The sequence below is a fragment of the Saccopteryx bilineata genome, chromosome 1 (assembly GCF_036850765.1).
Source record: "Saccopteryx bilineata isolate mSacBil1 chromosome 1, mSacBil1_pri_phased_curated, whole genome shotgun sequence".
NCBI classification, from domain to species: domain Eukaryota; kingdom Metazoa; phylum Chordata; class Mammalia; order Chiroptera; family Emballonuridae; genus Saccopteryx; species Saccopteryx bilineata.
The window spans coordinates 225,835,569-225,851,320 of record NC_089490.1 but is presented as its reverse complement, the minus strand read 5'-3'; the positions used below and the strand labels follow the sequence as shown (position 1 = coordinate 225,851,320).

The 15,752-nt window shown below is 38.7% G+C and overlaps 2 protein-coding genes across 3 annotated transcripts in view; both read left to right on the top strand.

The window, feature by feature from the left end:
* The window catches only part of AHCTF1 (AT-hook containing transcription factor 1), an 86,507-nt gene extending 74,199 nt beyond the window's left edge, over window positions 1-12,308 (top strand). For both annotated transcript variants that reach the window (XM_066236975.1, XM_066236967.1), the window contains exons 32-36: window positions 575-783; window positions 2,229-4,050; window positions 9,368-9,501; window positions 10,905-10,972; window positions 11,848-12,308. In XM_066236975.1, coding sequence (XP_066093072.1) covers window positions 575-783; window positions 2,229-4,050; window positions 9,368-9,501; window positions 10,905-10,972; window positions 11,848-12,040 — 2,426 coding nt within the window. In that variant the 3' untranslated portion in view covers window positions 12,041-12,308. The remainder of the gene's footprint in view (window positions 1-574; window positions 784-2,228; window positions 4,051-9,367; window positions 9,502-10,904; window positions 10,973-11,847) is intronic.
* Window positions 12,309-13,282: 974 nt separating this feature from the next.
* Window positions 13,283-15,752, top strand: part of LOC136319470 (kinesin-like protein KIF28P) — a 104,954-nt gene continuing 102,484 nt past the window's right edge. Inside the window, exon 1 of the mRNA XM_066252724.1 lies at window positions 13,283-13,351. Within this exon, the coding sequence (XP_066108821.1) occupies window positions 13,283-13,351 (69 nt within the window). The remainder of the gene's footprint in view (window positions 13,352-15,752) is intronic.

The following is a 15,752-nucleotide window of genomic DNA, read 5'->3' as shown; positions in this document are numbered from 1 at the left end:
TGCTCTACCACTGAGCCAACTGGCCAGGGCCAGGAATTTATTTTTAATGAGCCTACCCCCAAGTATTAAGTGGTGAAGTATATTTGTGGCCATTTGGGTGCTTTCTGCTGAGAGAGATACCTGTCTCCCAGCAGGTCATAGCCAGATTGCCTCCCTCGTGTGGTTCTGTTCAGTACAGTTCGCCATTAACCTGGTAAACGTCGTCATTTCAGGCTAACATAATAAGGAGCAAATACCTGAGCTCAAAGTGTTGATCATGTTGATGTTTCACAATAAATGTAAACATTTATATTCCAGTTGAGAAAAAACAATGTCATTTTTAAATATGAAATTTATCTAATGTTTTTTATCTTTGTGGAAAGCACATGTATTATTTAAGCTGAATAACTGGATCCTGAAGAAACAGGATTAGTGTGTAAATCCTCCTGGGCTTTTCCCCTTTAACATCTTAAAAAGCAGTATAATAAATAGTTTGTCAAGAGAATATTCTTAAATGCAGTGTGCCCTTTTTCCTCTGTTGCTTCCTAAATAGTGTATATATCATTTTTTTCAACTTAAAACATTTTTTTTTCAGCTGTGGCCGATGTTCTTGGTGATAGTGGAAGCTCTGGACTCAGTATCTCTGAAAGTCCTATTGTCTCTGAACATAGGCTTGACCAGGAAACAGCAGCGAATTTAAAAGAAGATGATGATATAGAAGTTGATATATTAAAAGAAAGTATCCACTTAGCAGAAGAAAAGCCTCGAATTTTTGACGGTTCGCCTGATACTCAAGAAGTTCATGTAAAAAAAATTAATTTTTTCATTCTGTCAATCTTTGTTTTTTATTAATTAGGTTTTAAACCATAGTTCAACCTAATGTAGTCATTTATTTTATTGATATATAAGCACCTCTTTGTAAAAATCTGTGTTTAAAAAGTGTATAAATAACTTTGTGGGATATAAAAATACATCTTTTAAGAAATTGTCTTTCTTAACCAAAAACAAAAAGGCTATCATAAAGAAGTCAGTGTTTTAACAATTTTAATTTTTGCTTAATATCTGGTTCAAATGAAAGAGGTTTAGCCATTAGAAAAAATATACTGGCTACTCCAGAGACAAGTATGACATTGCAACTATTCAGAGCGTATATTTGAAAATAATTGAATATGGTTAAATAGAATTTTTATCCCATGCATACTTGTGGGAGAATGTTAGTCACCTGATTGAGGTTGGACTCCTATACGTTGACTTATGGTTTCTAAAAATTCTACCAGTTCTCATCCTCAACATGCAATTTTTATATGATAAATGAATTTGAAATGAGGGAAAACCAACTGTGACGTTTACATAAATTTTGTCTAGTATTTGGAAAGTTTCTTAACTCATAAAAATGTCATAGTTGTCCATATTTATTTTCATGAGTATTCTCACTGTGAAATAGATGGATCAAGTCCCTACTCCTTTAGCTGGGAAGCTTAAAAACTCTGGGTATGGTATAAGTGGGAATCCTCATTTCTGGTTATTTCCAATCTTTCATCTCATTGAATGTTTGGGGCGTGGGAAAATGTCATTGTCTAGGTGGGTGGCAATGTTCTATCTTCTTGGTCAGGAGATCTCTCTGTTACTTTCTACCTCCTCCTTTTTCTCCCCTTCCCTTACCAAAAGGTAAATGCAAGGACCATTCCTTCTTCCACCAAACCCTTGCAGGAGAGGTACTGAACTTGAAAGCCTTAGGAATTTCATGGTTTATGCAGCCCCAGCAAAGGGAAGAGGATTGAGTCTAGCCCAAGGGAGCTTATGTAGGTGACTTCTTCTTCAACCTTATGGGGATCGTGCTGTTTAGAAAAGTGTGATTAGGAAGTTTGGGTGTTGTTTTTCTCTGGTTAATTTTTTCCTTGGGTGAGACTATAGAGTAAGTCCTTAATGCTTCTCACAACTGTGAGCATCGTAGTAATTTTCAGGGTTCTGTTAAGATTGTCTGTTTTAGCCAGGGAAATGTGGATGTTTAATTCCATTCAGAATCTCTTAAGTCTTTTTCGGTCTAGTTATTTTGACTGAGAAAGTCTGATTGCTTAAGTGGATATTTTATAAAGTAAACCCTTAAGTATATGCCGTGTCAAATATAGTTTATACTAAAATTCCTACACCAAGGATGAGATGGTCATTTTAAAACATTGTGTTTTAGGTTAAAATAAATACATATATTAAAATTCTCTAACCAGTCTCATACCTTTAACTCATTTTAGGTGATTGAAAATAAAAAGCTTGAAGTTGAAGATTCAGAACAAGAGACTAAGGATCTCTCATTTAATGAGTATCCCTCAGGAACTCTTAAGCTTCAATATAATTTTGAGACCATAGAACAACAGTTTTGTGACTTACCTGATGATAATAAAGACTCTACTGAGTGCGGAGACATTTCTGAAGTAGATGGGGAACTGTTTGTGGCTCAGAGCAACTTTACCTTGATATTGGAAGGTGAAGAAGAACTTGAAACGGGTGATGCTACAGCATCTAATGTGTTAGCTAAAGCAGCTCACACAGCAACTGAGTCAAAACATGTATACACTGGGGAAAATGGTAATTGTGGACACGTTGCAGATATGCCTGATCAAGAGTCACAAAAGATAGAGTCATTACCATATGTGCCTGAACCAATTAAAGTCGCAATTGCTGAAAATTTACTAGATGTAATTAAAGACACGAGAAGTAAAGAAATTACTTCCGATACAAAGGAACAGTCCATTCATGATAACATACCTTTAATAAGCCAAAAGGTAATACGTTCCACAAAGTTAGTCAAATCTACGTTTAAGACTGTTCAGGAAACAAGTACAGTGACTATAAATGTTAGCCAGGTTAATGACATGATTCCGTCTAGAATTCGAACAAGAAGATGGCGTGTCCAGAGCCCGGATGTCAAATCAGTGCAACAAGAAGACTCAGCAGTCATTGCTACTCCTGAGAGGCTAGGGTTTTCAGTTACAAAGAAAAGCAGAAAAACAAAAGAAATTTCAGAGGCTTCTGAAAGTGCCTTTTCTAATGTCAAAGGAATGTCTCAGAACCAGGAAATACCTCAAAATTCTGTTACTCCAAAGAGAGAAAGAAGAAAGAAAAACATTAATCAAGACATATTAGAGAATATTAATTCTGTGGAACATGAATCACAGGTTACTCCAGGTAGGAAATTGAGAAGTTGGAGATCATTTCAGCTCTCAGAACCAGCAACCATGGGAACTTCTTTTAGAAAAGATGTTAAGCTTTCATCTGTTACAAAAAAGACTCCTAAGAGAATGAAAATATCTGTAGAAAACCAGGAACGTGTTGAAATTGTAAATGATCTAAAAGTTAAGAAAGTAGCAAGTCCTAGCAGAAGTACTAAAATACTGAGACGTACAAATTTAGAAACTTCTGAGGATATAGGACATGAACAAGATGGAAAGTCCAGTGAACAGCAGCTGCCTATTGAGCATAGTAAAAGGGTTCAAAGGAGAGACATTAGGGCATCAGATTTTCGAGAAGACTCTAAACTTGACTCATCCCAGTTGACTGTTAAAGCAGAATTTGATATGCCTGCTACACCTAGGAGACGTGGTAGACCAAGAAAAGTTGCTCCATCAGAAGATGTGGGATCTGAGGCCATTAAGGAAGAGAAAAGTCCCAAGAAGAGCAAAGCTCTCAGCATCCAAAAGAGATCTACAAGAAACACCCCAGCAAAAAGTGAAAACACTGGTGTTGGAAAACCCACTTTGGAAAAATCAGTTTTAGTGCCAAATGAGGAACTTACTACAGTGATGAGCTCTAAGAAAAAGATTACAAAAAGGATTGAAAATCAAAGCCAGAAACGTTCATTACGCTCAAAATCAGAAAAACACATAGATGAAGAATTGATGCACAAGGAACCTAATGACAGAGAAGAAAAATTACTTGCCAAAACTGCTTCAACCAAATTTTCCCGTAGCACAAGGACTAGATCTAGCAAGGCCATCTTACTGCCAGACTTTCCTGAACCAGAAAATGAGTCTTTATTTTCTCCTCCTGTGTCGAAACGACCAAAGAAAGAGAGAGGTACTTTTATTTCTTTTCAAAGCATAGTTTTTATTTTATTCAGTCTTCAGCTTCAGAATTGTTCTAAGAATGATTTAAGGCTCTAATTGATTATTTTTTCTAAAGATTTGTAGTTACAGGGAATTTCATCCCCTACTAAAACAATTTTGATTTTTTAATAGTACAATTTAAAGATTTTTATATTTTAAAGTTTGAGATTCAAGAATTTCCTGATTCATTGTAACCTTTTAAATTCTATAATGCACTTGACTTAGGGTTTATTTATTTATTTATTTATTTATTTATTTTTTAGAATAGTATCATTTCTCTTTATTCTGCCTTTGTATCCTAAGTGACTTAATTTTGGTTCTCCCTGAATAGAATGAGCATTTTTAATCTTAAGTCATGGTATTTGGCCCTTACCCCAAGGGATAGCCATAATCTCAAATTGTTTTTAAAGGAAACAGCAGGATTTTATGGATTACAACACAGAAATATTTAAGTCCATATTCTGCTTCCCATAAACAGGCCTGGCTACATGGCCACCTCTCTCAGGACCACTTATGAGTGCAGGCCTGTACTGTTGGGTTGGCACAACTTAGACCTTCTAAGCAGAGATGATGTTTCTTTCACAAGGGTGAAAATAATTTAAAATCAGGTATACATAAAGTATACATATATATGTACAATCTACGCTATTAAGAATTCTTGCGGGGATTTATCAGAGAGGGAAGCAATTAAGAAAAATGGTCAAATGGTGAAAATGAAGAAAAGACTCAGACACTCGTGCAGCTGAGTAGATCCCGTTACGGTTAGTTCTTTGTAAAGGTGATGAACGTGGTAATATAAACAAATGTGATTATGTACTCATGTCGTGATTTAAGATTTGAATTTCAGCAAAAGAGCTCAGGACTTAACGTGGTGACTTGGTTGTTTTATTTAAACTGTTTTAAACCTTTGCATGTATTTTTAAACACATTAGAAGTGTTCCTGTATAGTTTGCTTCTGACTTGAGGAAAGCCAAGAGAAAGATAAGCCATTTAAAAATCTGCAAACTGCCCGACAAGGCAGTGGTGCAGTGGATAAAGCATCGGACTGGGATGCGGAGGACCCAGGTTCAAAACCCTGAGTGTGCCAGTTTGAGCGTGGGCTCATCTGGTTTGAGCAAGGCTCACCAGCTTAAACCCAAGGTTGCTGGCTTGAGCAAGGGGTCACTGGCTCTGCTGTAGCCCCCCGGTCAAGGCACATATATGAAAGCAATCACTGAGAAACTAAGGTGCCACAACAAAGAATTGATGCTTCTAATCTCTCTCCCTTCCAGTCTGTCTGTTCCTTTCTGTCACAAAAAAAAAAAAGAGAGAAATCTGCGAACTGATATATTCAACATTCAGTTTGCATAAACCTCTTTAAATATTTGAATTTTTGAGGAATGATACCATTCTTTAAAAAAAATTATACTTATGCAGTCATTTGTTATATTTATTTATATAGCCAGGAAAGGCCCCTTTGCCGTGGAATTGATTATTGTCCTAAAAATGATTTGTAGTTGTAAGGGGTATCCCCCAATTTTTTAAATTCAAATCTTTGGTTTTGGTAGTACTGTGTATATTTCAGTTTCTCCATGGTGTGAACAATGTGGTTATACCTTTGCTTTGCATGATGGAGAATGAAATGACAAAATACAACATTTTACCTAACTTACTTAGCCTGCTCTATTCAAGTTAAAATGGAAAAAATACAGCAGTGAAAGTGATGGAAGAATGCTGTAAGATCATTCTTTTATACTTTCCTCATGACTCAGGCAAAGTATAGTAAGTCATTTTGTATGCAGTAGCATGGCGAACTTCAACTCTGCTCTTTGTCATCTACATGGTCATCTATACACCTACTGCAGCTTTTTCTCTAATAAAAATAATGCATGCCCGCCATAGAAAAGTCAAATTTAAAAGTAGATACTCTAGCCATCTAGAGGACCACAAACCATAGCTACATTTTCTTTTTTAAAATTTTTCTGTTGTTTTGAGAGAGAAAGAGAAGGTAAGGGGAGGATGGATGAGGTGAGAGGACGGTCATCAACTCGCTGCTCCACTTAGTTCCATTTAGCTGTGCACTCATTGCTCACTATGTGTCCTGATCAGGACCTGCAACCTTAGTGTGTCTGGACGACACTGTCCACTGAGCAACCCAGCCAGGGCCCTCATTTTCTTACATATTCTTCCCAGTCACTACTGTGTATACAGTTGTTGTGGGTTTTTTTTAAACCAACAAACTGTAGCATGTGTGTATATATTCTTCTCCCCCACCCACTTATTTGGTGAGCTTTCTCAAAACCTGAGTGTGCATGGTTTTTGTATTTTTTTGCTTTTGTTTTATACACATAGGTAAGGTCCCTATGTGGCATTTCATCTCACTAAGTGCCACAGGCTGCATAAACATTCTTATGTTAGGTATTTGAGTTGATTTTTTAATTTTCTAGTGCTAGAAATAGGCACCTCCTAGTATGAGATGATGAATTGCAGAAGAGAAATTTAGGGCTGGGGTCTCTCATTTCTGCTACTTACTAGCTGAGCAGAAAGTTATTTAACCTTTCTGAATCTTGTTTTCTTATCTTTACAATGAAGGTAATAGTGCCTGCCTGGCAGGATTCTTGTGAGTATTCATGGCGTCATCAAGCAATCGCCACCATCGATGCAGTTAGTTTCCTTTCTTCTTTTGCCCTGAGATTATAGTTACTACACTCCTAACACTTCTCTCCACTGTGCCTGTTTAAATTCTAGTTTGTTTTGTTTTGTTTTTGTATTTTTCTGAAGCTGGAAACGGGGAGAGACAGACTCCCGCATGCGCCCGACCAGGATCCACCTGGCACACCCACCAAGGGGCGATGCTCTGCCCCTCCGGGGCGTTGCTCTGCCACGACCAGAGCCACTCTAGCACCTGGGGCAGAGGCCAAGGAGCCATCCCCAGCGCCCGGGCCATCTTTGCTCCAATGGAGCCTCGGCTGCGGGAGGGGAAGAGAGAGACAGAGAGGAAGGAGGGGGGCGGGGTGGAGAAGCAAATGGGCGCTTCTCCTATGTGCCCTGGCCGGGAATCGAACCCGGGTACCCCGCATGCCAGGCCGACGCTCTACCACTGAGCCAACTGGCCAGGGCTTAAATTCTAGTTTTAAAGCTCCTTTAGGGAAGGGTCGGAGGCACGGAGAAGAGTGGATATGGAAGTATTGTATTAGAAAATTAATCTAGATTACATTAGAGGCTGAGGCTTGGTCCTCTAGTCAAAACCTGTCAAAGAAACAGGTTTCTTAGAATTTTATTTAGATGTGTTTTATAGCTAAAAGAGTGCGGAGTTTTGACATTTTAGTAGATTTCCTCATTTCTATTTCTCGTCAGCAGACCTTTAAGAAAGACTTATTATATGCCTGAAGCTATATAGTAGAGTATACATTTATCACTGATTCTCACTGAAACACAGTGAAGTACATGTACACAGGGGAAATGGAAGTTCAGTGAGACGGAGCACCTGCAACGCCCAGGGAATAGGCAATGGGGTCCTGAACCTGGTGTCTGCTGGGTGGTGAAGGCCAGTTAATAAAAACTCAGGGAGTTTTGGAATCAGCCATGGTGGGAATATTTATGCCACAGAAATCGGCCAATACTATAAATTAGAGATAGCTTTTTTTTTTTTCCTTTCCAGAAAGCTATTTATCAGTACATTGCTAGGTCTGAACCCAGGTCTTTTGAACTCCTTAACCCTTAAGTAGCAAGACTGTCAAAATTTATACTCAGGAAGTTTACAGAGCTGGATGAGGAAATTAGCATACCCACACAATATAATAAAGTCTTGTCTGGCCAGCAAGCATATGGAAGGAATGGCGGGTGCTGAACATTTTTATACATGATAATATACTTTTGTATTTACATACCTTTTCAAAGAGTCAGTCTTTGAAAAGCCAAAGAAACTGTTCCTGTGACAGGACAGAAAAATAGAATGTGTCATTTTCAAAAACAGAATATTTGTATGTTTGCTTTTTGATAGCAAAGATGGGAAGTTATCACCAGTAACCCCAAATATTTCTGCCGCTTACCAGCTGGGAGCAAAGATTACTTTGATTTCTGACCTCATGTCTATTCTTTTGTTAAGAATCGTATGTTTTAAAAGAATTCAACACCTTATAGAACTCTTGATTATCCCAGTAAGTGAACTAACATTTAACTATAACTTAGTCATTTTATTTCAAGATTTGTTAGTTATATTCTTGAAATATGACAAAGGCAATCATCTATAAAGCACTTACGGCATGCCACACATTGTTCTTAATCCTTTAATCTTCGCAATAACTTGATCCCATTTCACAGACACTGAGGCACAGAGAGGTCTCATTAACTTACCTTGGGTTCCACAGCTAGGAAGTCTAGAGGCTGGGGTTTAATCTCTGGCAGGCTGGCCCAGCCACTGCATGCCTCTCCACAGTGACATTGCTGACTGCCATTCAGACAGAAGCCCTGTGGGCAGAACAAAGCCCAAGACCAAGTCTATGATAGATGTTTTAAATTCCATATTCTAAACCAATTCTAAATTAAACCGTTTTTATTTATCTGGAATAGCTTCCTATGAGCTTATTTTTTCTATACCAATGTTTTTACTTTTTTTTTAATGCTGTGGACTTTGTTGTTCCCCCTTAACTAGAACAGTTAACTCAGGATGAGCTGGAGGGAAAGGTTTGAGTCTCCTTGTAAATAACATTACTTTTTATAAATAAAATGTCTTTGAAACAGTAGGAATTAGTGAGGCAAACTAGTCCTTCGGTTATGTATAAGATGGATGTTTCCCTCCTCAGACTGAAGAGCAGTAAAGATTGAAACTAGTATAATAATACTGTTTTGTATCTACATACTTGAAATCCTATTTTTATATTATGACATTATTTAGTTTTGAAGCATTAACTATTCCTGAATAATTATCCTAATTATGTAAGGATTTTTCCTGTCATATATCTCATGGGTATCATGTTGTTTGTTATACTAGTGTTTTTCATGTTTGGGGATGTTCCCCCCCTCCCCGCTTTTTAAAGATTTTATTCATTTTGGGGGGAAGAGGGAGAAAGAAGGCAAAGAAGGGGGAGGAGCAGGAAGCATCAACTCCCATATGTGCCTTGACTGGACAAGCCCAGGGTTTCGAACTGGTGACCTCAGTGTACCAGGTCAATGCTTTAGCTACTGTGCCACCACAGACCAGGCTTGTTTACATTTTTCTAATGTACATCATTTGTTTCAAGCCTTTTTTTTCCAATGTGCATGTTATAGAAAGTGATATAAATGCAGTGTTCTTTTTTTTGTTTTAGCTAAAAAACTAGAAGCTCCTGAACAGCTGAAAGAACTAGTTTCAGATTTATCATCTCCATTTGTGCTCTCACCGCCTGCTCTGAGGACCAGGCGGAAGAACATGGCCAGTCCGCCCAGCCTAGCACGTGAACTGGTAAGACATGCAGGATTTAATTTGTATGCTTGTTGAAACGTGCTTGTTTTTTGTTTTTGAAGCAGTGTTCCTAAGTAAACTTTTTAAAAAAGAGCAGACATGTTAGTCTGAAACTGCCTTGTCTACACTTTTGAGACGTCCTATATTTAAAGTAGGTTTGTGTGGTATGTTACTCATGGTGTATTACTATCAAGCAGCTGAAGTTTAAATTACCAATTGGGGGGTAAGTTTTAAATTCTGGTGTCTCATCAGTTATCTGGATGCGTTTATTTAAAATGTAGGTCTCTGAACTTTGGAATGTTATTCATAGACTAGACTTGAAGAGACAGTGTTTCAAAATTGATTCTCTCACCTAATTGCACACAGCCCTAAAATAAAAAGAGTTCAGAGATTGACTATGAACTATGAGACCCTTATTGACCAACATGGATTCACAAGCATTTTTAAATTCTCTGCCATTAGCCAGCTGCTATATGAGAGCAGAGTTACACAGAAATAATTCAGGCAAATTTCTTGTCTTTTAGGAGCTCAGATTAATTAAAGAAGCAAAAACATAATTATTTTGTAGCATGATAAGAATAATTTATACCCCAGTACTCCTAGACAGAAGGTAAAGGAGACAGGCATTCCTGGCAGAGGAAACAGCTGGTGCAAAGATATAGAACCATGACAGTGCCTGGGAGGGGTGGGCTCCATTTGCACACTAGCGAATAGTGCTGTGCATATTGTTTAGATTTAGAAGGGAGTTGGGAACAGAAGGGCAGTGAACAATGGAAGCATCCAAAACAATGAAGCTGTCAGCCCTATCCAGTAGCTCAGTTGGTCAGAGCACTGTCTCAGTACGCCAAGGTTGCAGGTTCGATCCCCGGTTGTGGCACATACAGGTATGAGCCAATGATGTATAAATACATGGAACAACAAATCAATGTTTCTCTCTCTCCCCCTTTCTCTCTCTACAAAATTAATAAATAAAATGTAAAAATGAAACAGGAGACTTGGATGAGCTGAATGTGTGAGGATGAGGAATAAAAAGCTGTGCCAGATGACCAAGTTTTCTACTAAGGAATTTGAGTTCGTTTGGGATGTGTTGAGTTTGAATTCATCAGCATTGTTTGCCTATCCAACTTCACTCCAAATAGTAAATTTAAATTTCAGATGTGTAATTACTTAAGGTTTATCTTTTTTTTTTTTTTTTTTTTTTTTTTATTCATTTTAGAAAGGAGAGAGAGAGGGAGAGAGAGAGAAGGGGGGAGGAGCAGGAAGCATCAACTCCCATATGTGCCTTGACCAAGCAAGCTCAGGGTTTCGAACCGGCGACCTCAGCATTTCCAGGTCGATGCTTTATCCACTGCGCCACCACAGGTCAGGCTTAAGGTTTATCTTTTTAAATGTTTCCCTCCTAGGAAGAGAATGCTGTGGGGCAGAAGGAGGCCAAAAGGACCCGGGCAGACAGAACAAAGCCCGCAAGCAGGTATGGCTTTCTAGCACACTGTATTTTGTTTCTTAACCTGAGATTTAAGAGTTGATATAAAGGAGAAATTAAGCCCATTAGAGAAGGGTAATTCATAGAGGCATTTATAAGCAAGCACGGGCTCTTTGTATGGTTGTTGGTGGATTTCTTTAGCATGAAGCCCCTCCATCCTTTTTAAAGCAGGAGTTTAGTGCCTAGTGAGTCTGTTTCCGCAGCGGGTGGGGGTGGGAGTGCAACGTTCACCTTTTCTTTAGTAGGGATAGTGGCTATTAGTAAAAGTAATTACAGACTTTAAAGTCCTGTGATTATATCACTAATAGCAATAAAACTTGATCCATAGGGAAATTACCCCATTTCAAATGTATTCTATATGGTATTTTATTTATGTTGTACTTAGGCATCATTGAGTTTCATGACAGTAAAGTAATTTATTTTACCTTACTTTAGAAAACTATTCTAAGGAGGCTTTGACTATTAACTAATAACACTATTTACGAACAAAATGGCTTTATATGTATGTGGAAAACTACTTTATACATGTTAGAAAAATATATTCATAATTGCAAGTTGCTGTTTCTCTTATATTCCATGGCCCGCCGAGCAGTACTGGCGAGACCTCCCACCTCCCACACAGCAGTGTTTATTACCTACCATACGAGACATTCAGAGAGCTCTCAGAGTGATTTTTTTTTTTTTACTCTCGAAATCAAAAAGAAAAATTAGCTGCTACAACGTCAAGCTTCACTTCACTTCTCTCCTATAACATGAAAGCGCTGGGAAGGGTGGTCGCCACGGTTCCTTCTCCTGTGTTGGGAAGCCAATTATAGTTTATATTATGATGTCTTCTTACTTGAATTATATCTTTTTTTTCCCAGAATACCAGAAAAAGAAAGTCCTTGGTCACCCCCTCCAGTAGAAATTAAACTGATTTCTCCCTTGGCCACCCCAGCCAGCAGAGTGAGGGGCAAGCCAAGGAGCACTGGAGAAGCGACAGGAAAAGCTCTTGGAAGGAACAGGAAAAAACCATCTTCCTTCCCAAAACAAATTGTACGCAGAAAAATGCTGTAATTTTTTCAAGTTTTTATGTACACCTATTTGTAAAGTCCCAGAATTGTCTGAATTATTAAAAATCATCTAATTTGGAAGACAGTAATTTATATAAATTGTAAATTTTTGTAAGCAGAAGGTCTTCCACAAGTGAAATAACTCTGTATGGAGTCTGATTCTTTAAGTCAAGGCAGTTTTTCCCTATTTTATATTAAGACTTCATACATTTATATAATATGTAAATATGGCTTATTATTGGAATGTTAAATAAAGTATATACTTCACAGTAGTTTGTGTCTGTTAGATTTTTGAGAGGGAATTTGTTTTAGTAATTTTATATGCTAGCAGACATTGGTCCCATTTTCCTTCTCTACAGTTAAAAGTATTAGACCAATCTTAAAATGAGGATGACTGAACTGTTAAATTTTTAAGTTGCTATTTTATAATTTATGCACTTTGCTTCTGTGATAAGATTTCTAATCATACAATGTTTTGGGGGGTTTTTGGTGGTTGCTATGTTCAAATTGAATTATGTAACTTTGCCACTTTTTTGTAGTTGAACAAATTTTGTATATTCTACCTCAAATGAGTAATTTCCAAGTAATGCATTGGTTAAATGTAATTTTGGCATTTCTCGTTCAGCAGGCTTACAGGCTATTATCTTTAAAGTCTCTAAATTATTCAGAGACTAATTATTCAGGTTAGATTGACCGGTTCACTGCTCACTAGTAACTTCTTTAAAATGGTCTGAGAAGGAAGTGGAATGTAAAAGTCTCTCTCATGGATATTCATTGTATCCTGTGCACACCTAGTATTGCTAGAATGCAAAGTATGAACAAATTTTATACTGCTTTGAAGGGGCTTGCTGCTGAATCACAGAAATCCCATAATATTCAGGTTTTCAAACTGAAAGTCTCATAGAACCTCAGGCGCAGACTATTGAGGATGGGCAAAGAGTGTGAGTAGATGTGGGAAAAGGCAGAAAAGGCAAGGAAAAAAAATAAGCCCCTGTTCTCTGAAAAATAACTGTTTCAGTTAAGTGGTGATACATGGTGTAGGTTATAAAAGTCATCAATAAATAAGTGTTATCAAATAATTTATAATAGGCCATTGATAGCATGTAATGAATGGACCATTAATAATTGACAGTCTAGAAACAAACTCAGTTTTTGTTGGCTGAACTTTTAATGTGTTAGTGTGACGTGCAAGCAGTGTGCATTCTACATTATTTTTCTACCAAGTAACAGTGTGAGTAATGGGGAAATGGCAACGACGCCCACGCCAGGGGCCGACAGGGTGAGAGTCGCGGTGCGCGTGCGGCCCTTCAGCCAGGTTGGTGACGAGTGTTGCCTTGCCTTGTCAAAAATTTGACTATGACTTTATTTTTAAATTTTAATAATCAAACTTGTATTTAAGCTGCTTATCATTTATGGAATATTAAACTTATTTAAATGAACTTGTTAAATGAGTAATTTAAAGATCTAAATAATTCAGTAAATAATTTTGTTCTTTGCGCAAGTAGCACAATAAAAAAAATTGACGAGAAATGCACTGTCAAGTTAATAATTTTTAAAGCCAGTGTAGTTTGGTGAATACAGACGTCATATTTTTAATGTACTCCCCCCTCCCCAATAATAGTAAGTCATAAGCAAGCAAATTGCCAAATCTGAATAAATATACTTAACTTCTTACAAATACATTAGTCATTGACCTGTGTTGCTATAGCATTTTGTGATAAAATGGATTAGACTCATTTTAGGACCTTGTAGCATTCGATTTTCTTGGATTACCAGTGCATTAGTAACAGCTTGTTCAGCAAACTTCTGACAGTCTGTTGTGGAAGAAATGCTGTACTAAAGACTGAGGCTTTGCAGGAAGATCCTTTGTTCTCCACTGGTCTGCAGTTTTATGTGAGTGATTTACTTGTAGCAGTGTGTCTCACACAAGTGAAGTAGATGATCTTGGCACCCAGAAAAGAAATCAGGTATAGTTGTGCCTCAACAGATATCGAGGTCTCGAAGTCAGAAGCATTTGAGATGACAGTGAAGTATAAGATTTGGATAAGGGTATACTACACAAAACCACACAAAAATTTATTGGATGTAACTGATCCTGAATGGGAGACAATGAAATGACTTTATAAGAGGTCATCTTTCCCACTTGTGCAACCTGCTGCTTTTTCTCATCCCACAAAATTCAGTGTGTTACTTTGCACATTTTTAGTGTCACTTCTGACCCTTAACATTCATCTATGTTATAGAAAATACTTCAACAACCAGGCAGATATATAATAACTGAAAGAATTGACTTGTGATAAGTGAATTAAATACCTTCCCCCAAGAAAGGAAATAAGACCATTTTATATCCTAACCAATCCACACACTGAAAGCAGCTATTGCAGGGATTATTTTTCATTGGCCTTTAATATTACTAGAATAAGTAATTGCAACTTTTAAACCAAAGGATGTAGAAGTAGACAAAAGTTACATAATCTACAAAGCCTTTAGGTCTCCTCTTCAAAAAGACTGCATTTGATTTGTCTGCCCTGGCCAGGTTGATTAGCTCATGCTAGAAGAGTGGCACGGAGGAAAAAGGATGAATTCAAGAGATGATTGAAGGGAGTTGGTTATGGATCACATGGGGGCAACTGTCTAGGAGACCTGGACTGCCTACTTGCTAAGTTTGTGTAGTCTTTATCTTCATTGTGGGATCAGAGAACAACTTGATGAGACTTATAAGAGGCAATGCAGGCCCTGGCCGGTTGGCTCAGCGGTAGAGCGTCGAACTGGCGTGCGGGGGGACCCGGGTTCGATTCCCGGCCAGGGCACATAGGAGAAGCGCCCATTTGCTTCTCCACCCCCTCCCTCCTTCCTCTCTGTCTCTCTCTTCCCCTCCCGCAGCAGAGGCTCCATTGGAGCAAAGATGGCCCGGGCGCTGGGGATGGCTCCTTGGCCTCTGCCCCAGGCGCTAAAGTGGCTCTGGTCGCAGCAGAGCGAAGCCCCGGAGGGGCAGAGCATCGCCCCTGGTGGGCGTGCCGGGTGGATCCCGGTCGGGCGCATGCGGGAGTCTGTCTGACTGTCTCTCCCCGTTTCCAGCTTCAGAAAAATACAAAAAAATAAAAAAATAAAAAATAAAAAATTAAAAAAAAAAAAAAGAGGCAATGCAGGCCCTGGCCGGTTGGCTCAGCAGTAGAGCGTCGGCCTGGCGTGAGAGGGACCCGGGTTTGATTCCCGGCCAGGGCACATAGGAGAAGCGCCCATTTGCTTCTCCACCACCCCCCTCCTTCCTCTCTGTCTCTCTCTTCCCCTCCCGCAGCTAAGGCTCCATTGGAGCAAAGATGGCCCAGGCGCTGGGGATGGCTCCTTGGCCTCTGCTCCAGGCGCTAGAGTGGCTCTGGTCTCGGCAGAGCAATGCCCCGGAGGGGCAGAGTGTCGCCCCTGGTGGGCGTGCCGGGTGGATCCCGATAGGGCGCATGTGGGAGTCTGTCTGTCTCTCCCCGTTTCCAGCTTCAGGAAAAAAATAAATAAAATTTAAAAAAAAAAGAGGCAATGCATGCTCAGGAGCTATTGAAGTTAGATGTTCAAAACGACTTTTTCACTTATCCACTGTGTAGCCTTAAGCAAGATTTTAAATTCCCAGTGCCTTCCTCTCGTGCAAAATGGAGACATTCATACCTCACAGGGTAGTGGTTATAAAGATGAGATGAAATAAGGTATATAAATTAGCACAGTGC